At 40.6% G+C, this 23,694-nt stretch overlaps 1 protein-coding gene, 1 long non-coding RNA gene and 2 other non-coding genes across 6 annotated transcripts in view; all 4 read left to right on the top strand.

Annotated features, from left to right (window-relative positions):
* lrp4 (low density lipoprotein receptor-related protein 4) overlaps nucleotides 1–6,591 on the top strand; it is a 120,516-nt gene extending 113,925 nt beyond the window's left edge. For both annotated transcript variants that reach the window (XM_071489450.1, XM_071489451.1), the window contains exons 35-38: nucleotides 202–263; nucleotides 1,295–1,382; nucleotides 1,476–1,617; nucleotides 3,037–6,591. In XM_071489450.1, the coding sequence (XP_071345551.1) occupies nucleotides 202–263; nucleotides 1,295–1,382; nucleotides 1,476–1,617; nucleotides 3,037–3,378 (634 nt within the window). In that variant the 3' untranslated portion in view covers nucleotides 3,379–6,591. The remainder of the gene's footprint in view (nucleotides 1–201; nucleotides 264–1,294; nucleotides 1,383–1,475; nucleotides 1,618–3,036) is intronic.
* Nucleotides 6,592–7,640: 1,049 nt separating this feature from the next.
* The window catches only part of LOC139628100 (uncharacterized), a 66,682-nt gene continuing 50,628 nt past the window's right edge, over nucleotides 7,641–23,694 (top strand). Inside the window, exons 1-7 of one of the 2 annotated variants that reach the window (XR_011692685.1) lie at nucleotides 7,641–8,201; nucleotides 8,734–8,828; nucleotides 9,586–9,719; nucleotides 10,967–11,135; nucleotides 11,484–11,591; nucleotides 11,789–11,924; nucleotides 16,160–23,300. This is a non-coding gene — a long non-coding RNA (uncharacterized lncRNA). Of the gene's footprint in view, nucleotides 8,202–8,733; nucleotides 8,829–9,585; nucleotides 9,720–10,966; nucleotides 11,136–11,483; nucleotides 11,592–11,788; nucleotides 12,668–16,159; nucleotides 23,301–23,694 lie in introns of those variants that run through there. The other variant, XR_011692686.1, reaches the window with a different exon arrangement.
* On the top strand, nucleotides 8,253–8,364 carry LOC139628484 (small nucleolar RNA SNORD67). Its single transcript, XR_011692794.1, has one exon. It is a non-coding gene; the product is annotated as a small nucleolar RNA SNORD67 (small nucleolar RNA).
* LOC139628485 (small nucleolar RNA SNORD67) lies at nucleotides 9,368–9,481 on the top strand. The gene has a single exon (XR_011692795.1). It is a non-coding gene; the product is annotated as a small nucleolar RNA SNORD67 (small nucleolar RNA).

Below are 23,694 nucleotides of genomic sequence, written 5' to 3' on the forward strand. Positions count from 1 at the left end.
CATCCCTAACACAAAACACAATGAGGTTTTCAGCCAGCAGTGATACTACAGAAGCTTACACACTCCTCCCAAAGGCCTTTACAGAGAGTTATCTTCAGGGAAAACTGTGTAATGGTTTTGACTTAATAAGGTCTTTTCCACTGAACATTAAGTTAAGTCTCCTAACATATAGTCTGTTGTATTCCTGTCTTATTTTTACAGCTGCACTGACAAGAACCTGAGTGTGGAGGGCTGCTCGAGCAACGTGGTGACAGCTCCTCACGGTTAGTATATGAAATAGTTTCTTCTTATCACACTGCATGTAGTCTTAAAGGAACAATCTGACTGTCAAGTCTGACATTTGGGAAATTCACATTTACCATCTTACAGTTTAAAGAGAAAAGCCATGTTTTAATTTCATCCATGTGTCAAGTTCAGAGATAGGTCGAGTATCTCCTTAGCCTAGCTTAGCTCAGAGACTGGAAGCAGAGGGAGACTGTTCACCTAGCTCCATGAAAAGTGTAAAAGACAAATCCATTTTTTTTTTTTTTTTTTATCAAACAAATACACACAAATGTAAAGTTGAAACATTAGGTGAAATTGGTTGTAGCTGTTGGTTACTAGCAAGCCAACATAATAACAGCTTTTGGAGGTGTTATCATGGTGTTTTTATCGTTGTGTGGGAGGTACAGTAATTACTAGTTTCCAACTTGTAAACATCTTTCACATCAAAACCAAGCAATTACGACAGGGAAAGTGTTTCTTTTTTGTTTTCTTTTTTTTTTTTTTGAATGCTCTGACACATCTGACTTGGCACAAATAACACACAAGTGCCTGAAAAAGCAAACAAATAATTGTCAGCCAAAGTCCATCAACAAAGTGATTAAATGCGAATGAAATGATGAACAATTATAATATTAAAACTTTATTATACAGCTACAAAGTGCTTCATGGTAGTCATGTGTGCTTCAAGTCCTGAAAAAACAGAAAAACTCAACAGAAAAACGGTAAAACTAAATCAAAACAACAAATAAATAAATAAAGCTGAAATGGTGAGTTTTGTTGTGTTATCTCTACACAAAGGGAATATTTTTAATCCTCACAGGATGAACTCTGCAGTCATACAACTTGCTTAAAGTTTGAGGACATCCATCCCAACCCATCCCACAGGACGTAAACCCGACAAAAGCCCAAACTCTTTTAGAACTGAGATCAAACTGAAAGTGGGTTAGACAGGAAACAAGATACCAAAACAAAGCCACTAGATTTGCTCTGTAAATACACCAATCTTTAATATTTGTGCTATCTGTTGCAGGAGAAGGCCTTCACATCAGCTATGTGATTGGTGGAGTTCTGACCATCCTGGCTATTCTGATCCTCATCGCTGCTTTGATCATTTACAGGTCAGTCCCCTGCTTGATACTTTTCTCAGGGTATAATAAATGCACAGAGAAAATAGTTCTATATGTAAACCATGTGCTAATTTTGACCAACAGGCATAAAAAGTCAAAGTTCGCTGACCCGGGAGTGAGCAACCTGACCTACAGTAACCCCTCCTACCGGACGTCCACACAAGAGGTCAAGATCGAGGCGTCGCAGAAGCCTCCGATATACAACCAGCTTCGATATAAGAAAGAGGTAAGGAACAGGCTGCGCACTGAAGTGAAAGTGACAGACGTTTTTCGGTTTAATAGATGAATGGATTTAAGGTAAATCCATGATATTTTCTCAGATTGATCACAGACTGTGTAGGTGTATGGTGGGTAACCACAGAGACAAATGACTTCACTGTTTGTCTCTATGGTCATATTGATTGTGATTGATTGTGACATGAGCAGGTCACAGACACCCGTGCTCATCTTGTCCTCCCGCTCTATCTCCCTCACTGCAGCTCTCTCATCCCTACAACTCCCTCTCTCCCTTTATCTTTTGACCCACTTGTCCCGTGGAGAGGTAGTTACACAGCATGGAGGAGTCGTGTCCTATCCAGTTGTGTTTTCTCTGACTTGTCCTTCTTTGTTTTCCCTCATTTCTTCTGTCTTCTCTTTGCATGGACTCTGCAATCCAACAATTAATCATTTCCGTCTTTGGTGCAGTTTCTGAGATCTGTGATCAGTAGCATGTCAGTGTTTATACTACTATATTTATACGATTTGATTTATTTGTGAAACTGACATTTCAACAGGGAAGGGATCTAAATATAAGGATAGATTTTGTTAAAGGTGCTACATGTATCATCATCATCGGTATATTATTCTCAAATAAGTTGTGAAGCCTTGAAATAAGCATAAACATCTCAGAGCATGTTGCAGACAGTTGGTCGGCTCTGTGTCAGAGCTGTGATATGATTGATGGCACAGTTTCAGGTAAGGACACTGACACTGAGTGATGTGAGCTGAGCTGCTTTTTTTCATGCTGGAGATGAAGAGACACTGTCTAAATTATTCCCGTAAAAATAGACTCACTAATTTCCATGAGCATTATATGCAGCGCTGTAGCCTGGCTCCATTTGCTCTGGAAAAATAACACCATCCCCCAGTTCAGTGGATTTCACTCCACATTACACAGACTGGTGTTTTTGTTTATGGTAACTACATACCTGTAGCACCTTAATCTGAAAATGAAAAAACTAACTCCAGATGAAAGCACAGCATTACTAAAAGGAACCAAGCTGCTGTGCATGGGTTGTGTTTAAAGGTGATATCTTGTTCCGGAGTGTCGTGCAGTTTGTCTCTGATTAATCCTTAAAGGGAAATCCACCTTTAACAGGTTAAACTTCTGTGATTTTGGTGATGTTTTTCTAGCCAATGCTAACATCAATAAACTGTAAGTATTCTTTAAATACGAGTGGAGGGTTAGGGTTAAGGAAAGAAGGAGGAAACGGGCGTGTGACGAGGAAATTGAGGAGAAACGTATATAAAAGACATTTAATCACAAATTGACTCCTGGGAATTGTTTAGTTGAACAGATTGAACCTGAGGGTGGATTTTTCCTTTAAACTGCTCACATACATAGAGGCCGTCACTCTGACTAGACTAACCAAGTCTTGTTGTCCAGGGGGGAGTGGATGGAGGTTACACCAAGGAAAAGATCCGCATTGTGGAAGGCGTGTGTCTCCTGTCCAATGAGGAGCTTTACTGGGACGACCTAAAACAGATCAAGCCGTCCAGAGGAGGCCTGCACACCTGCATGCGCACAGACACCGTGTCCCTGCAGGCCAGCAGCGCTTCGCTAGATGATGGCGAGACGGAGCAGCTCCTCCAGGAGGAGGCGTCCGAATGCTCCTCCATAACCACCCTGACTCCTTCAGCCATCACCCCACAGCGTCATGCCCAGCACAGCCTGCCTGACACCGGGTGGACCTCCACGCGCAAGCCCTCCACTGAGAGCGAAATGTGAGGGAGGCCCCCCTCCCCCCCCGCCCGCCCTCTGTGCTTTATCTCAACCTCTATTACCTAATACATACATGCACACACCTGTATTTATAGCTGGTACAAAAACACAAAGGTAAATAGGTAAAAACACAGTAACTGTTGCATAGGTAGAGTAATGGTACATATGAACCTGGTTAGACACAACCAAGCTCCCAAAAACACAACTACTGTCTCTGAAAATGGGGCTCCGTCCTACTTGTGCACACACAAACACACATATACACACACAGTACAGTCCTTTAATACTACCCTCAGTGCTACTGCCTATAGGCAAAAATGATAAACTAATGAGCATGCTGGAACAAGAAAGCAAATAACTCTGGGGAGGAAGTGAACAGAGAGACACAAGCGTTATCTGGAGCCTTTTTAAAGGACGCAGACTCTGAGAGTGACGAACGCTTCTCTGTGTACAACTTCACCTTTATTTTTTGTGAATTTTTTTTTTTTTTTTTTTTTTTTTTTTTTTTTGGGACAAAGCTAAAATGACATACTCCCTGGACGATGTAACCATGATGCTCTCTAATACCACTCATGTCTTTATGAACTCTATTTATGAACGTTTTTGTACTTGTAGAGTGGGTTTGCTGACTTTCAGAGAACGGTGGGAGTGTTTGTTTGAACTTTGTGCTGCAGGACCTGGGTTTTCAAGAGTTGTATTTATGACAGTGCCAAAGGGTGGAGCTTCACAGAGTCTCCATACTTCTTTCTGCATTTACACTTCAGTAGAAATGTATTTTAATAACGAATTGTTGATTTCCTTTGACTTTACTGACTTGCCCCTACTGGTACGAGACCTCAGTGACGACGCCTGCTTCTGATTCCTTATTTTACAGCCTCCAACGGGTCAAACAAGGACTTGCTGTAGCTGGTCCTCTATACTGGTTGCAGAAGTCCATTCAACCTCTGCAAAAGTAAACTGAAAGGAGCCTTTTTTTTGTGTGTGTGTGTGTGTGTGTGTGTGTGTGTGTGTGTGTGTGTGTGTTTTTTTTGTTTTGTTTTTTTTTTAGTTTTTTTAAAGTTGTGATTCAACCATTGTTGATCCTCGGGCAGAGCAGAGGAAGATGCGATGAAGTAACAGCCTAAGTGCCAAACATTTCGTTCTCTTTCCTCCTTCAACCTGTATATTTATTTTTCTCAGAGGTTTTAAAATGTATGTGACATTCTTTTTTATTTGGGTTTGGTCACCCAAATTGCAGAAAAACATATCTTCTCACTTACCACTACTGCTGTTCAGCCATGCAGATAGTTGAGGTCTTATTTACCCAGCTGTTAGATATATGTCTCTGGGATTTCTTCTGCCCACAAACACCAGGGTTAACTGTGGAGCTACTTCCCCAGTGCAACCTCACATTGAACATTTCTTTTATTGGTCTTTCCAGAAAATATGATTCAGGTTCCCAGGGTTCGCTATCCGGATAAATGATGATCTATGAGCACTTACTATTACATTTTGAAGGTCTTTGATTTTAATTTTAACACGTTTAACACCTGTTCCCTTATCCATGACATCCACCTGTAGTTCAGCTGTAATCCCAGATGTCTAAGAAAAGTACATGCCATTCAGCTCTCCCTGTCCATCTTATATGTATTTAACCCGCAATGGTCTTAAGTATGTGGGTTAGAGCATTTTTAAGGCTACTGCAACTACTGGTGACAAATTAAAGGAAAAGCCAACAAAGTGTCTTAGTAAGGTGTTGGGTCACCATGTGCCGCAAGAACAGCATCAGTGCATTGATTTAATTCTGTTTTGATGATGCGGTGGAGAGCACACGTCGGTCCAAAATCTCCCCAGGTGTTCAATGGGTAGAGATCTGGCGACAGTGAAGGCCATAGCATATGATTGGCATCAATTTTTCTCATTTATTCATGTTTTTCCTTTAATTTGTCGACCTCTGTATATTGTAAAAACAAACAAAACAAAAAAAACCAGAAAACCCTGTTTTTACAAATTGACTAAACTGAACAAGTTACCGTTAAGAAAGGTCATGTTGTCAGCTTAGATTTTAGATATCTGCATTACTACAAATGTCAATGTGATTTTTGAATCGAATTTCACTTCTGGACCGTAAATCACAGAAGCTCCAGTTTCACTTTGGCTCTATATTATCGCACTGGGGGAGCAGCAAGTTTCAGAGACGAATATATCAAGAAACTTGGCACGTACAACCAAAAAGTATCTGCGTGACCAAACACTATTAGAGGTAAATTAGAACATTTGTTCTTTTCATGATTTGAGTTTTAATCCATCAACTCTAAATCTGTAATGCAAAGGTGCACCCACAGTGTCTGCCACAGTACAGCATAACAAATGGGTAAATTAGGAACACTGTGCATGTCTGACCCCATCAGACAGTGAGGGTTATAGTTTAGAAATATATCACTGACAACTTAAAAAAAAAAAGAATTTAATACAAGTAAAGATATTATGCATTGCTTTAACTTTAGAGTACAATTCTGTCTGTTGTTGAAATATGGTACGAGGAAATACTATATTGTTATATTGACAAATATATCAGTTAGACTTTATAGAACCATGTATTTTGAAGTATCTGCTACAAGCTCAGCAACTTGCTGATTTGCTGCTAGACGAAGCACTGAGGCCAATGAAAGAGGGTCTTGGCAGCTACATAACTACGGTCTCTGACGGTTGGTTGACAGTAGGCCTACAGAGCATCACAGCGACCCAGTAACCAATCATCCCGGCTCACAGTCCCTCCAACTCTGCTGCAGGAATGCTAAAACTGTACAGATTATATCATGCCGAAATAAGCAAAAACATTTCTGTTGAAGATATTGCGTTGATTAAGTTGTATAGTCTTTTGTACAAAGGGATTTCATGACCGTTTTTAGACTTGTATTAATTTTACTCACTGGAGAAGAACTTTTTTTGTTTTTGCTGGATTATTTTAACCACTGTTTCCACGCCTTGTAAATGATAGGGAAGATACCAGTTATTTAATAGTGCTCTTTTATCTTATGAAATACTGGTCGCGTATAGCTGTTGTAAAGTTAACAAAAAGAGGTATTTATGATTTCTGTTTGGTTGTCACTTGATGTGTAAATATGAAAAGACTGTATATGTATTTCCATGGCAGTACTAACAAGCTGTGTTGTGTGATATAGTGAATTATCCCTTTGCTATCTTTTAATATAAAATTGCATTTGCATTTCAATGAAACTTTTGTCTCACTCATCTATGCACTTACTGCTCTTAGACAATTGTCTCCCTCATCAGGCACAATGATCATATAGCAATAAAGAAAATGCATATGTATTGTTTAGAGAGCAGACAAAATAGCACCAGGCAATGTGAAGTACATAAGTTCTAATATCAAATAAATGTGTTTCAGGCAGTCTTACAATGTCTGGAGTGAAGAATGTAAATCAGAAGATGTAAAGCAACCTCCAGGTCCAGCCCCAGAGCTGACACAACCTGGACCACAAACTCTACTTTGACCCGGAAAGAGGACAGATTTTGCAAACACACAAAGGCAAAACACAGGAAATTCATTCACATAGAGGGAGAAGAGATAAGATGCGAAAAGAGGATGATGTACAAAAAAGCATTTTGCATTCTCTGTACTAACATTACTTGAAAATATACATCTGTTTTCTATTGCAAACAAGCTTCAACCAGCTTCAGATAACATCAGTAACTTAGAATCAGTTGTTATCTTGTGTAATAAAAGTGAATATAAATAGGTATATTGTAGTGGCTACCATATGGAAACACAACTAATTCTGGACTACCACACCCACCCTATAAGCCCCTGTTGATGTGCTACATTGTGACTTACTTAAGAATACAGTAACATTTAGATCCTTCAGTGGAAATACATGCAGAGCATTTTATACCACTATCACTCAGTGACAGCAGCATTGTGTAAATCTGGACAGATGTGGCTGAGTAAAGTACCAGACCACTACATCCAGGGGTAAAAGGTTGGTCTCAGCTTTTACACCCAGGTACACAGAGAAAATAATGGCAGTATTTGTAATATCAACATGTGCGTTATATTCTGCAAAACAATGAGAGCGAGCGAAATTTAATGTAAGAGGTTATAAACTACTTATAAAATCAGCTTAATTTTAGTTCATTAATCAGCTAAATAACCGCAGAGCTTCAAGCTGTTGCGCTTCTGCGGCGACTGTGTGCATGTGACCACTACACAACTTGTCATTGGTGGAAAGAAAATATCAATTGTCCAATGAACGTCCATCATCCCGGCGTTTAAGCCAATCAGTGATCAGCTTTACCCGGCGCTCTTGTTCAAAAGCAGGAAAAGACGTCGCAGGGCCGCAACGACGAGATAAGAAGCGCAAGAAACACAAGGAAAAGTGGTTATTAGAAAAGTGAGCTGGATGCACACGGTTTCTGTACGTTTGGATTGGGTTGTCTTGGTTTAGCTTTCTGTTTTAGGGAGAACTATCTGCCATTTATGAGAGACTGAAGCGAATGTGAGAAGCTAACATAGCTAACTAGCTAACAGTTACGCTAACGCAGGTAGAGCTCGTCAGTCGGTACTGGCCTTTTGTTTTAACTGTTTTTTAACGTCAAAGGAAAAAAAATATTAGTCTTCTGGGTTCTTTCAGTCTCACGGAGGCCAGTTTCGGTTTTTTATGATGAGTCTGAGAACAAAGACCCGCTTTTCTTGCATGTTTCGTTGTTAACCTCAGGTGATGAAAACTGTCGCGAAGGTCTCGGAATGCACTGATTTGAGGCAGACTCAGTCATGGCGGCCGACACAGAGCGGATAAACAGCTGCGGACCACAGTCGTGAACGCGAGGTAAATACAAAGCAAGCAGGGAAGTCAGTGTTCGTCGTGGGGGTGGTGGCGGATGAGAGTGATGAGTTGCACTAATCAGCTGGGGTGTCTGCTGCAGTGGCATCAGCACCCCAACCTGACCCAACCTGAGGACACAGACTGCACAGGGGCCATCTGACTCAATCTCCATCCCCCATGTTATGAAATGTGTGCTCTGCATAGATGTAGGCTCGCTAGGCAGTTCATTAGGTGCACAGAACTCTATGTTCACCCCATTTATGCATATGTATAATGTGATAGGCTACACATCAGAAGCACCACTGAGATTTCTCATAAGGCTACTTGATGTTGATTTACCATAGTAGGTCTGTAAAACTGTATGAGCAGTTCTTCTATAATGACTTTATTTTTTGTTCAGTTATGTTATTTTGAGCGATTCCTCATAAGTATATAAATTTAATCTGTTGTTCAAAAATATGTCTTTTTTTTTCTCTCTCCTGCAGAAAGTATATTAATACAGCCTGTTTCATATCTCCCTGTTTTTGTGTGGTAGGATGCTGTGCTGTGGAGTTTCTTGAGCTCCCCCCTCCTTCAAGCAGAACTGAACTATCAGCTTACTGACTTGGAGACCAGCTCTTTCATTTCAAGGTTTGTTTTTTGGATGTACTGCTGTCTTACTGTAGGAGGATGATTTTTTTAACCAAAGGGTTTTTGTTTTTTTTTTGTACTTGTTAATTAGTCACCCACAGTGCTTTTGATGAGTGTCCCTGAATCAGTCTGGTTTTCCATCTGCTTCAGATAATTAAGAATATCAGTTTATTAGCTTCAGTCCAGTCCTTTGTTTTAGTTGACAAACATCATGTGTATCACCACTTGTCAGTTAACATATTGCTTCATGCAAAATTATGACTGTTTTTGGAAATTGGACAGCTGAGCATATGTTAGCATAGTCAGTACAGCTCCTGATGACTCAGTTACACTCAATCCCTTTCATTGTACCTGGAGGTTTTATGACACTCCTCTATATTGTGAGATGAATGGACCTTTTTCATCCCGAGTGTTTACCACAAACAATTTTAGAAAGTCTGGGACTAAACCTGTGTTTCAACCAGGGTCACACAATGTTGCACAAACTGAAATGTCTTGACTTTTGTTTTGCTATACCTTGATAGTGAGAGCCACTGGGGTGTGACAATGATGAGTTGCACCTTTTAGTCAGGTTGCTGATTGCAGTGGCACAGTGGACCTGTCCTGACAACCTGTGATGACACCCATTGTGCACAGGGGCCATCTGAGTCAACCCCCAAACTGACAGGAAAAAAAGTGGGTCAGTGCTTAAAGGTTTTCTTCTGTCATTTCCTGACCTACTATTCTGTCCCTTTGTTCTGCTCTCTTCCTTTCCCAGCCTGAAGATGGGAGACTTCAAAGATGTGGTTAGGAAAGCTGTTTGAGCCATTGTGAACAAAATGTATCCTGCCAGCAAAAGCTTTCCCTTCACACTGGGTGGAATAAAGATCGCCTACTCCAACCTGAGAGCTGGTGAGGACCAACAGCCCAATTCTTCTGTGTTTAGTATGATGAGAAAATCTCTTCCCAAGTTATATTTTGTGGATTGTCTCATTTTAAAAAAGTCACAGCTAAAATGCAAAAAAGATGAGAAATGCAAAAAACTAAACCAAATCTTACATGGTGCGACATTCATGTGGAGTGGAACAATTTCAGTGCATGAAATGGATTGTTGCAGTCATTGGCTGTGTAATCTTGGCAAATCATGTGCAAAAAAATGATTCAGTACAAAAGTGTTTCAGTGGGCTTGGTGGCAGAGATGCTCAGTGACCTCTTGGCAATGGTTACATACAGTGTGAAGTAGGGGCGGGCGATATATATCGAATATACTCACTGTATCGCGGCTTCTTCCACGTGCGATGTAGTGAATGACTATCGCGAACATCGAGTGTAAATCGTCACGACTGTTTTAAGACGCCACCATTCACTTTGGCGTTTCACTCCTCTTGCTCGCTCCTGTGGCTGTCTCTGTCTTCACAGACAACTTTCTCAGAACACTCTGCATGTGTTACGTGGGTGAGGCGTGTGTTTGTATCTAGAGCGGAGGGAACTGGGGAGAGTGGAAGAAGTGAGGTGCCAAAGCAAGTTTATACAGCGTAAGAAACAGTAACTGAAGATGGAGGCAGATGAAGTGGTATAGAAAAGATGCAGCATCAGAATACACTGCCTGCCTTGTGTGTGCATGGCAGCTGTGTCTTGTCTGTGTGTGTGTTCATCCCGACTGTCTGATGTGTAGCTGCTACTGCCGCCGGCTATGTCTTTCTACAGAGTTTGCCTTGACTGGTTTTCTTCAGAGCAAGACAGAGCACACTTCTGCCCCTCACCTGTTAAATTATTGACATAATGATTTTTAGCCTACATTGGCTTTCTGCTTTAACCATACAGTCAGCCCAGCCCTAGTGTGAAGCTGTGTTCACTGAGGCTACACAGGACATGCTGTCAGTCCAGCATACTCATTTGTTTCTTACTGTGTTAATGACTTGGTGCATTTCTACTTATTTATTTCTGTTGGTCAGTGATCCAGTTAAAACTTCCAGCTGTGACCAGTGGCCCACTTGATAGTTGGATTCCGTGGGAAACAAAAACAGCCCACAGAAGTGTTTTTCATGCCGTTTCCCTTTTTCTTGTCCTGATTACTTACTTAACTTTATCATTGGTTCTGCTTTTAAATCTCTCTTGTCCTCTTTCTGTCTCCCTCCCCACTTCCTTTGTCCCTGCAGGCGGTCTTGCACCCAGAGAACTCGAACAGCTCTGCAGCAGCAGCAGCCACTGGTGCAGTCACAGCTCAAGCCTGGACCACTACCTGCTGCACATACCTCCTGTCCTTGGTCCCTGAGCTGCTCCAGTACGACCTGAACTGACCTTGTCTGAAGCAGAAAAACGGTTCCAGTATGTTTGCACTAAAGAATTTTTATAAGGTCCTAAACCTTCATGTTAACTAGTAGAAGGACTTTCTGTTGGCACTGAACTCCAGTTTTAAAAAAACTGAAGCTTTGAATTGGGAGAAATTCAGAAGAAATAAAGTAGATCATACACATGGTTTTTAGTTTTCCTTTAGCTATATATTGAAATTGCTGTGGTGTCTGTAGTAGTTCAGTGTTCATGATGCCAAGAGGGTTGCCTGCAATGTCAAAATTACCATCAAGGATGGCATATGTTTTTGGGTTTTGTTTTGTGTGTTTTTTTTTTTTTTTTTTTGTTTTTTTTTGCCTCATTGCTGACTTATTCTCTTTGTAGGCTCTGTTTGCTTCCAACTGCTCATCATCGTGACCCAAATCCTGCCTCTGTTAATGCCAGTCATATCCCAGATTCTCTCTGGGGACCTGCATGCCGGTTCTTAGACAGGTGAGGGCACAGTTCCCTTTGATCTGTTTGACGCATTTTTATTCAGGTTGGAAAAAATGGATGCTTCTATAATAAATGAAGGAAAAAAAATATTGAGCTGTATTATTTTCCCTGCTTAAATAACTGTAGAAACAGTTTTCCAATGCTGAGAGGTTCCTGCTCAGTCTTTTCTCTAAAGAGACTCTTTAACTGTGCAGATGGACGCGGTGTTGGACCAGAGTAGCGCGTCAGAAATGCAGTGCTGTACAGCCGCTGCACATCATCCACAGCATGAACACTGTTAACCACTATCTTGGGAAGACATCGCTCAGCTGTACTGTGGGCTTAATGCTGGTGAGCATAACAAGAGGACGTCCAGTTTGGCTATGTTTATCTTCAAAAATGTTTTGCTGTCAAAAACATTGGTATGGACACGCACAGTAAATGTCCACAAATATATACGTGTTCTCTACCAGTTTGACATTTTAAAACATGTTTTTCTTGCTGTTATTTAATCTACATAATTCAACCCAATAAAAAATAAACTGCTTAAATTACAATTTTAATGGGTTATAAACTTTTGACCTGTAGTATATTTTTAACATTGTCATAGCATCCAGCTTTTCAGTAATCCTTTGAGTCTAGCAGTTCTGCAGTGGTGACTGGAATGGGTTCACAGTGTTTTGATTCCTCTGAAGGAATTGCAGTTTTTGTGATTTCCTTGCATCATCAGAGGCCACAGCTCATCATAAATATCTGCAATATTTTCTGTGTCTTTGTCAGCCAGCAGCAGGTTCTTAGACATCAAGTCTGAAAACCTGCAATCTGCAATGTGTGCGTTTGGTTAAAGCTGGGTCTGGGCAACATGCTAAAGTGCACATGATTGTCATTTGATAATAAAGGGGGGAAAAACATTTAGATAATTGTTAGTGTTGGTTTTGGCAATAATTCCAAGCTTATTAAACAGATTTGGGTGTAGATCAGAAATGACTAGATCATACGGAATCAGGAAACCTGTTAAGCAGCTGTTTGTACTTTTGTGATTTCATGAATAATGAAATAAAATATTCATTTTCTTTGTTTCGGGGATTTTAAAATATTATGAATTGCTTTTTATCACTCTGTGCGACAAAACAACACTAGTGGCCACAGCTCTCAAATATGGTTAATTTTTATGGCTTTTCCAACTTTCCCACATAGCTATTTCTATAGGCAAAGACTTCCAGGTTTTTAATCAAACTTTGTTTGTGTTACCATTTTAGCTACGTTTTTAAAAATGCATACTATTGGTAAGTGAAAATATTTTGGACTTTATTCAACTATAATTGTGATTAGCTTATGATAGAGCCATTTGATGGAGACTTGTTAGGAAGAAAGAAATTTGGATTTGATGTTCATGTCAGCATACATGCTACCTAAAAGTTAAGAAAATGGCATAAAAGTGTCATTAAAACAAAATTGTGCAGATCCTATAATATGCTGGTGTTGAACAATGGAAAACAGGTTTAAAAGCAGTAACATCTTCAGGAGGTTGTTCCAGATGTCTACAGCACAGCTTCAGTATGTTTGGACCTAATTCAGGTCAAAATCAGCTGATCAGTTGGAGACAAAGCCCTAAAACAAAACTGAAATCCTTCTTGCTCTGGTTATTGTGGATGAACTACAGCCTCCAGTAGAGGAGAGGTCTCAAACGAGGAAACAGAACAGTTGTGTGGTGTTAAAGGCCGACCTGGTGCCCTCCACAGTGCTCCATCTCTGATGTGCAGTCTGTTTTTCACCACCAGGTGGCAGCTGAACATCAGTGTTGCCCCAGCCTGTGGACAGATAAATGTGTCCTAATGCTGTCTCAGTCACGTGTGAAGTAAGGAAACACATTTCACTGGATTTATTCTGTTGCAGAAATACATACACGGGTGCCTGAGGGCTCCACACAAATGTGCAGCTCCTGCAGGAAGAAAACTAGGTGGTTAAAGCTACAACTGTGATGAAAACCTTTGTCTCAGAGGCAAGTTCCCACTAAAGTATTGATTCTGAAACTCCCTCACCAAACTCAAACATCATCATTTTGAATATTCATTTTTTCTCACACGCTTTTCTCTGACCAAGTCCTTTTATAAAGAACAGTCTTTACTTTGATTTGGTCCAGACTTAAATATAACAGTATGAAATACAACTTTGAGAGATCAGATGTAAACAATGTGCCACGTTCTGTAGTTTATTGTACAACCTGTGCGTTGATGATGATGGGTCAAAAATATAGTTCTCAAATGATCCTCAGCTAACTCAGGGTTTAGATCCTGCACAGACTGACAGTGGATGGTGACTGTATTACAGATGAAGCTCCGATTTTACCGTGTGGGTATTTTAATAACCATCAGTTTTGCCTGGAGACAGCAGCAACATTTCCTTTGACCTCAAAGGTCCGACTGCAGTGTAAGATCTTACTCGTTATTGATCCGTGTGCATATGTTCTCCCTTAAAGTTTGGCATGAAAGGTGCTATTCAGGAGTCAAAAAGTAAAACGCCTGTGGTATAATAGTGTAAATAATGTCATTATTCAGTGCTTTTAAACTTTTTTAACTGCTAGGCACACTGATTAATAATATTTCATGGGAAACTTTACCACAAGTCTGCAGTGACTTCATTTGAAGTAGAACAAGAGACAAATCAATTATTCATCTCCTTAATTGTGAACTGACACTGAGTTCTTTTCAGAGCAGCACCTCAAAGGTTGCATAGTGTTTATGGCAGACCACTGTCATTAACTTAAGAGATCTCAGAGCACCATGGGAGTCGTTTCCAGCACCAGCCAACATCAATCCATTTGTCTTTTTTTTTTCTTCACCTAAAGCCATCAACATCAGCCAAGCTGTCTGCCAGGCTGTGTCACAGAGCTGAACAGTGCCCTCCGTCTGGGCACTTTTTCTATCAGACTGAACCCGACTGTACTAGTCTGTAGCATGACACCACTGCTATTGCAACCCAGAGAGCAGCCGGCTGCACAGTGTGTGTGCACTGACAGGAGGAGGAGGGTATTATTTGCCGTGGTGGAATGTTTTTTTTCTAGTCTTTTGTACGGAGTGAAATTTGGGCTGTGATGTGCTGTATGGTATGTTCACTGACTTGTTATCTTTCAGTTGTGTTTTCCCTCTGGAAATCTGAGGATGGCAGTCCTCCTCTCTTCCCCTCCTGCTTTTTATACCTTCTCTTCTTCTTTGTTTCTGCGGCAGTTGAGACAGATGTTCTCATTCACTTTGCAGCGTGTTTGATTCTCTGGGAGCAACAAACTAATTATTTGCAGTTTTCATCATCTTGTTTTCAAATCTGCTGTGGTACAGGAACAGCCATCATGATGCTTGGCAAACTAAATGGACTGTAGTGCATTTTATCGCTGGATAAAGTTCGGATATCATTTAATATTATGCTACAGCATTGTGAAATAGTGGTGAATAGTAAAATTCTAAATTTTACTAAAGTGAAACTAAACAAATGTAACATTTTCTTTATATCAAAGTAAAAACACCAATATGCACAGGGCTGAAACTGATTATTTTCCTTGCATTAATTGCTTGAACACAAAATTGTCAAAATTCCCTAGCTGAAAAAAAACAGCAACAATGATGATTTGTAAAGCTGAACCAGAGCATTTTCATAACTTTTGCTTGAAAAATGACATAAATGATTATCACTCATTGAAACTGACAGTTATCATTAAGGTGAGTTTGGTTTCCATGTGTGATGAAGATGGTTTCACTCTTCACCAAGTCAGTTAAAGAATGAAAGGAGGGAAGGAACTGGAAGGAACGGAGATGGAGAAGAAACAGAAAAAGGGAAGGAAAGAAAAAGTTAATGTTGAGTATAAAATCTGGATATGAAACATTCTCCACAACAGTTGCCTGGAGAGGAGGTTGTTAACCTGTAAAAATGTGCATGATAAGCATTACCAGTCACATGAGGACGTGCTCTTGAGCCTGCTACAGTTAAACTCCAACCCACACCAGTTTTATACATACAGATCGTTTTATTCCCAAAATTTCAAAAGGAGATTTGACTGCAAGACCTTGCAATTTAGATGTGTACTAGACATCTCTAATGATGTTCATCTACAGGCCAGTGATGATGTTTGTTACATTATGTGCCGACTTAAACATCTTTTTTGTTTGTTTTATTGTTGTAAATCATTATTATTATTATGATCATTATTAGGTTGATCCAAACACCAAATGTCCTGAAAGTGGCAGCAAACACATTTTATGGTGTTCAACCCAATTACCATGTGGTACCATAAACCTGCCATTAAATCATATCATTAGCTGAGTTGCTAGCAAACTTGCCAATTAAAAACAAAGCACATTAAATGCTTCCAATAACAATAAATACTGCATATTACATAACATAACATACATAACATAATACTGCAGTGATTCCTACAGCTGGTCTCATCTCTGCTGTGCACTGGGATCAGACTAACTACCAGACTCCTGTCTCTGAGCAACGTATCACTAATGCATTTAAAATTCTTTAAATCTGACCTGTGGTAATTTCCTGTGAGTTGTATTGATATAAAACACAGTTTCATACACTGACAGGTAAAACAAGCCGCTGCCACTGGCCCAGACAGACAAAGAGACAACAAGGAAGTGATGTCCTCGCAGATGACCTGCCTGATAAGAGGACCGACTGAATTTCCATTATGACCTCAAAAGAGCGTAGTGACGTGTAAATGAATAGTCTGAGGGCGCTGTTTGCTTTTTGTATTTGAATATTGTCAATGTAGAGGAGGTGAAGTCTTTCAAGATGAAATATCAAACAGCTTTGCAATTTTCATTTGAATATCGTCATAGAACACCCACATGATTGTGTGAAAGTGGAAATGCAAATTGGATTACTGCATTTTCTTTTTAATTTTTGCTTAAAAAAGGCATCCTGTGAAAAGTGGGGTCACATGACAGCTGGGCTGAACAGCACAGTATATTTCCTGAAGTCATGTTTATTTTATTAAGTAGTACCTCTAATCTCCTAGGCTTCTTCTCACCTGATTATATATTTAAAGTGAAAATGTCTGATGTGGTGCTTTTGATTTAGAATTGTTTGGTGCTTTATTAATAATAATATGATAAACTTTGACCTGTATGTACTCTTTCTTTCAAGTGTAGAAATACTGGAACCATTCACACCTGACTGACTGCAAAACATTAAATACTTTCAAAAGGAACCTTCTGACTGTTTCTCCTTTGCTCATATTCATGAACTCATGTCCAACGTAATCCTAGAACACGTGTGTGAAAAATTACATTTTCATATTCAAGTTTACATGATCGTTTTAATAAAGTCCCCTATAGGCTTCTGTAATGAGTTTAACATTTATAATTTAGTCTTTTTTTCAGAAACTGCACTATCTACTTTGGCTTGGTGTTATTTATATTGGCTGTAGGTGGAGTTGCTCATCTCGCTGCATGTGTCCTTTTGATGTCATTTAACAGGTAGAAAAACATTCAGAGTTTCTTTCACATGTCCATGAGGGATTTAAAATAGGACACTTTTTCTGATGTGTCTCGTCTCATTTTCCTCTCTGTCCCGGCAGAAGGCTGTGACTCAGAGCTGTGACTGACAGGAGTGCAGAGAGCGATCATAGAGAATTGACTGACTAGACTTTGTGACCGCAGGCAGCTCTTGTTTTGCTTTTAACTGATCTCAGGGGGGAGTTGAGGAACATCCAGCTGCCCACAGGTGTTTCCTGAGTATTGCAGGGTAAAAATATGTCCAGCACCTGAGAGAGAGAAGCTGAGCTGGGGCATCTCTTAAAAGAGATAAATATGTTTGTGCAGCCTGAGGAGGCTGTCCTGCGAGTGTGCAGGTCCGGAGGGAGCTGCAGCTTTCATGGTGCTCTGAACACACTTGTTCAGGTCGCTGTGCAGATGGTGATCAAAGGAATGTTTCATATCAACACCTGAAAGAGCTTTTCTGCTAACCAGGTCATGTTGATTTGTTCAGCTCCTGAAAATGACCCATCGGGGAAGTGACCGCGGCCCCCAGTGAGCTGAATAAGTACACATGCTGGTCACATTTATGGTAAGAGGCAGCTCAGTGTCAGCTAATGAAGAGCTATGCAGAAAAATTTGCCTGTGTAGTGTTTAGTAATTTTGCCCTGAAGGGCCTCATCAATCCATGATGAACATGCGATTTTAATAGCTGCAATTCAGATTTACTGGATGGTATCACTGAGTCATTTCCAGCTTTGTGTAGAGTGTTTATTACCCAGATTCACATCAGCTCACATCGTTGCATTGACTTCATAGGTAATCATGCATCTAACATTGGTCGCCTGGTACATAACCTGTTTTCCAAAATCCATATTTTTTTCCAATATTTCTTCCCAAAAAATATTACTTTCATAGCACAGACAATTTAACAGCACTACAGGTTCATGTTATGAGCACAAGTTTTTTTCCCATCAGATTCAAATGGCTGATGACTATAAATACCATATATCCCATGAGCCTAAGCTGTGAATCAGAGCTGCAGCTAAATGTGGTTGTTTTGTTGTTGTGGTTCTTAACTTGCTGCATTTATCCAACAGTGAATTTCTGAATGTTTTATCAGATTACTACTGATTCTAAATGTTGACATCAGTACGCTGTGACAGGCGCAGGTGTCAGTGAGTGGTGTTTGAGCTGAGTGACTGGATGTTTCTAACTGTAATGCTTCTAGGGTTTGGTCAACTTCTCTATTCACATTTTATGTACACAGGCTCTTACCCTTTGAATTTTACCAAGGAACTAAATATTTTCTGACGCAGTTCCTCATCCTTTGCACAAATGACACAGCCAATTTTAAAGGAGCTATCTGTAAGTTTTGCTATGCTACATAGCTAACGTTAGCATTAACAGCTGTTTACTTACCAGTCTAGAAGAAACATTTTGAGCTCAGCATCAAACTTTATTCCTTTACTCACCAAGAGCATGCTAGCCAGCTAGCCGCGCCGCATGTCCTCACTTTCCGGTACTGACTAACTGTACACTCTAATGTTCCCTGAAGAAGTCGCACTGCTCAGAGGGCGTATTATACCTTTTGTCTTGTAAACACAACAGTGTCTGAAGCTCTTGTCAAGTGACAATCACCACCACCCGCTCCCGGGGAGAAACCTCATTCAGCGGCAGAAAAAAACGTACAAATAGCCCCTTTTATGTGTCAGTCACCTCAAATTCGTCTGTGCAGAAAGTGGATGTAACTTGTTCATCCCATAGACTGTATATAAAGGTTCATCCACAACCCTAGACACCCAAAAACAGCTGCTCCCACTTCACCATGGGAGAAAATGTTCAGAAATCGATTTGCAGCTGATTTGTAAGCCACTGCATCTTTGTGTAATACTGTGGATTTCGATTAAGGTGCAGTTTCAACCTTACCATTGTCACTGAAAGCGTCTTGTTCCTTGTTTTCCATCATCACTATATTATACCTCTGTGGTTGTGCAAATACCTAGAGGCTTCTACAAGAGTTCATACCCACCAACATTTTTCTGTATACATATAAATGTCCAAAAAAGAGAAAATAAGATGAGATTGAAACGATAATGCAACTTACTGCTTTTCACTGTTTCATTCCTGTATGCCTTTTTAAAAAAAAATTTATTTGGGAGCAATGTCACTAAAAAATGAAATGCAGGTACATAAAAATACACTGAGGTATTTAATTGATAAGCTGTTTTGTAAAGTGTGACTGACAAATGAATCATGTCTGTACTGTTTTTTTTTTTTTTTTTAGTTTGTTTGTTTGTTTTTGTCACTGAAATTGGTAATTTCCTCTCTTCTTTAAAACAGAGAGGATTCTTATGTGGTGACACATGTGCAGGGAGCCAGACCAGAGGCTTCTGTGACTGCTGTTTATCTTAATGTGAGTCATCATAAGGTTAAGTGGAAAACAGTTAAAACTGGAAACAGTTTATAATAATTAGGAGCAGCTAATGCCTTTGGCTGAGGTTCTGCTTGCCTAATGAAAGCTGCGTGCAGCACCCTGGTATCTAGCTCCGTGCCAGTGTAGGTGTTCAGAAAAATCACAAGGGAGCACACAAATGAATACCGTGTTTTTTGTTTATTTCACCTCAGGAAAATGCAACTAAAATAGGCTGCTGCTCAATAGACTTGGTTCTGCCGTGATTCTGGTTCAAAGACACGCCATTTATTCTCATAAAGCTTATGTCTTTGGGCAAATCAAAGCAATGAGTGCACATTCTGATATCATATAGAAGGTTTTCAGAAATATTGCAACACCTCTCTGCTCTGAAATCGTGTCATGCAGATTGCATTTTTGTGAAGAGATCTGTCAAAGAATGTTTTCTCCCCTCAGATTTTCATATTCATGTGGAGCTCATGAATACATCATGACTTCTCTGTATCCTGTGCACCAGTGGAGGCAGACAGTGATGGAAGAGTTGGGAGGTGTGAAGTTACATATTTTCTGTTGGAATAGTAAAGCGATTTCTACAAATGCGCCCAAGCAGCACTCCACCAGAAACCTCTGGAAAGGGTATGGGGTGGGGCAGATTAAAACACAGATGATTGTTCTCTCAGTGGTACCATAACTCTCATTTTGACTCTTTTCCTCTTCAGTCAGTCTCACTTCTCAAAGCCAGAATGGGGAGTTGACCTTTTCAGAAAGAGAGCAGGAACTTGTCAGATTAAATATGCAACAGGCTGCACATGTAGGAGACATGCAGCTACCAAAATATTTCAAAGCAAACTCAAAAGCAGTTCAAAATTTCTCCTATAGTATGAAATCTCTGTGTGTGTGTGAAGCCAGTGAGGCCATCAGTTATTCCACCTCACCCACAGCTCTAAGGTTTCTTGTGGGTGTAAATAGAGGAATATCTGCATACAAGCTGACTTGAAGCTCCAAACAGGACCATGAGATACAGGAGTTTAGAGGACCTGGGAAATATGAGCATTTCTAGCAAATACACTTAGGTAGAGGGTTGTTGTCTTGGAAATTGGAGAATTATCAGAAAATACAAACAGCCAGTGGGAAGTTCAATGAGCCTGGGAAATCTGAGCGTTTCTAAGACAGAGCTAATACAGAGTCCCAGAGTACTTTAGGGGGCCATCAGTATAGTCTATGAACAAACGATACACAGATTTATAGGGTAGTTTAGGTGGCCTGGGAGATTTGAGCATATCCAGAAAATAAACAGAGCCAGTGGGTAGCACAGGGGCCTGTGACTATGAAGTCACACCAAGTACACTTGTGGGTTGCTGATGGGGCCAGGAAAATGGGAGCACATACGCAGAGCCAGACCAGCTTGGAGTCTCAGTAATGACTGACATAAGAAAAGAGACACTGGCAACCCTTATGTGATTATTTGTGCGAATGGCCGATTAAATATAATCGAGTTCACCTTTAGATTACTCCTACAGCGGATGAAGTTGCACCTGCAGCTAAAACTGTCTCATCCAAATGTTGAATGAGAGGATTTTTTCACCGTTTTTGGTGAAAAGGATGATATTGTGCTATGATATTGTTGTGCAGCGTGTCGGGGTGGCTGACCCATGCTTATCTGGCATATGTATCACAGATGCAGACAAGAGCAGAAGAAGAAAGCAGCGAAATCGCTTGGCGTTGTCGCTGGAGATTTGGACGCTGAATAGATGTGAGCTTCAGTCAGATCCAGGCTCAGATTAACCTTCCCTGCTGTCCTCTCGCCTCCTCAGAGGGCGGCCCATGATGGACGACCTCTCCCTCGCACACACAATGCACACAGCTCTCACTGCTCATGCCCATTAAGAACGTATCCTTATAAACGGATTAGGAGGCCAGTAATGGAAACTCAGGGAACTTGGTCCCATAATCTCCTGCTTGATACCTTCTGCTCTGATCAATCTTTGTTTGGGTGCCTTGGAGGTAGTTGTGAAATGTCACTGGCTCCAGCTTGAGAGGTGAGGGCGTGTGTATGCGTGTGGTTCAGGGTATTCAATGTCAGATATCGGATTCATCTGTCTAACTTGTTGGGTGCAGATTCATAATGTGCACTGGCTTGGGGTGTCGAGAGGAGCCATTAGTTATTATCTATGAAGGGTGTTGCATTTTTGATTTATTCGGTGCTGCAGCAGAGATTGTGCTGGTGCATTATACCATCATTATGGCTTCAAGCGTGACCCAAATTTCCTCTGCCCCTCTTAGCTCACCCTCCTCCTTCTCTCTCTCTTTCTCTGCCTTCCACAGTGGCGTCTGCATCCAGATGGAGAGCAGACTGTATGGTGTGACCACAGCTTATTATCAGCCTCAGCTGCACTGTTACACCAGGCCAGAGAGAGAGATGGAGAAAGAGAGGAGACAGAGGACGGAAAGGGAAGGTGGGAGAAAAGGAGAGCAGATTTGTACAACACGACATTACAGCAAATACACAGTGTCAGCAATTATCACAGTTAAATGTAATACTATTAAAGAAAGAACACAGAATTTTGACAGATCATGTAGGAAGGTTTCAATAGACACACATAACATGTAGGGGTATGAGTAGGATTTTTCTAAATGGCTTCTGCCAATCAAGGCTTTATACTGTGGCTATTTTGCTTACACCTGCAGTACATGCACATAAAGAGGAGAATCACGCTCACTAATAGGCAATTTTAAGACACATTCAGATGGGTGCTGAATGAGCAAGTAAGATTTTAATCCACCACAACAACCACCTTCAATGTTCCTGCTCACAGATTCTCAGAGTCTATAGAACAGCATTCATGCAAAGGATATTCCCTCATTCTGTGTTTTGATGATGATGATGATGGTGATGATGAACACTGGACCTTGCTTTACAAAAGGAAGGGAGAAAATGCCGTCCCACAATTCTTTGCAGCAGCACTGGTTAAAGCGACTGAAAGCAATGCACCATTGTAGTTTCACCACGGCAGACCCACACAAATGTAGAGACAAGAGAGCGCCTGTTTTATGTTTGTGACACAACCCAAAACTTTTGGAAATCCCCAAATGATCGGCTGAGCTTTTTTTTTCAAATCTGTCCAAATTTCATATATATATAGATATATATAAATATATCTATATATATTTTCCTTGACCTCAAGTTTTCCTTCGAGGTCAAGGAAAAGTGGTTAGGAAAGGAGATTTTTACTTTTTGACCACAGCCATGGTCACCTGTAAGGAAGTTTCTACATTTACCAGGTATCTCTGTTCATTTATTCAAGTTTTTTACTTAATTTGTCTCCCATGTGTATCTTATCGTCACCCATAATGACAAACTGCATGCTGACATTGATGAACGATGTCCTTGAAGTCCAGTCAGTCAGTAGCACTGTTGGATTCAGCCATTTGAGTATTGAAGGGCATGAAAGGTTGTTCAGGGGAAAGTATTGGTGTTGTCTGGTCTTATTTAACCAACTGCCCTCCTGTTCTTTCTCCTTGTCCCCAATCACTGCTCATGTGGGTGAACCCCATGCAGGGACACACTGTCACATTGTCACATCCCTACACTGCCTACCGCTACGCTCTACCACAGTCCTGTTGTGATGCTTGTTTGACATTCGAACATGGTCTCTTGGTCTATTCCTTTCTCTGACTCACTGCTCTGCTTTCTGTCCCCAGCATTTTTTTTTTGTCATTGCTGTCTCAAGGTGAGTCCTGACACAATCAGCAGCAGTGGGAACCCCTTAGCTCAGTCTGCCCACCATCTCACAGCCCTTTCATGCCAGAACTGTGACCTGGGAAACATCCAACCGGGTAAGTCAAACATAGCAAAGAAGGATGTTATCCGGATCAAGGTTGAGAGCTGAGACAAACTCTGCTGTGCTTGAACTAAAAGTTTATTGTATAGACTGGTGATACACAAATTTTTGTTCTTTATTTTTGTTGGTTTCTGTGATGGTGTTGTACTTCACCTCGCAGATGTCGCCTACGTAATAACATTAACATTTTCTGTCAATTAAAGCTAGAGTTAGATTTCCCAGTGTTCACTTACGACAACCTGATACGGTGTTTGAGGATAGTATCTGTTCCAGTGAATGTGGCTCACCCAGCACATGTGTCATCACATCATCTGTTGTTGGTGTCTGGTAATATGAACAAGACAAGTGGTGTCCCATTCTACAGTTGAGCTATTTTAACACGACCCACA

This window comes from Trachinotus anak, unplaced genomic scaffold (assembly GCF_046630095.1).
Source record: "Trachinotus anak isolate AG129_WGS33_773 ecotype Australia unplaced genomic scaffold, CSIRO_AGI_Tana_v1 ptg000011l, whole genome shotgun sequence".
Lineage (NCBI taxonomy): Eukaryota > Metazoa > Chordata > Actinopteri > Carangiformes > Carangidae > Trachinotus > Trachinotus anak.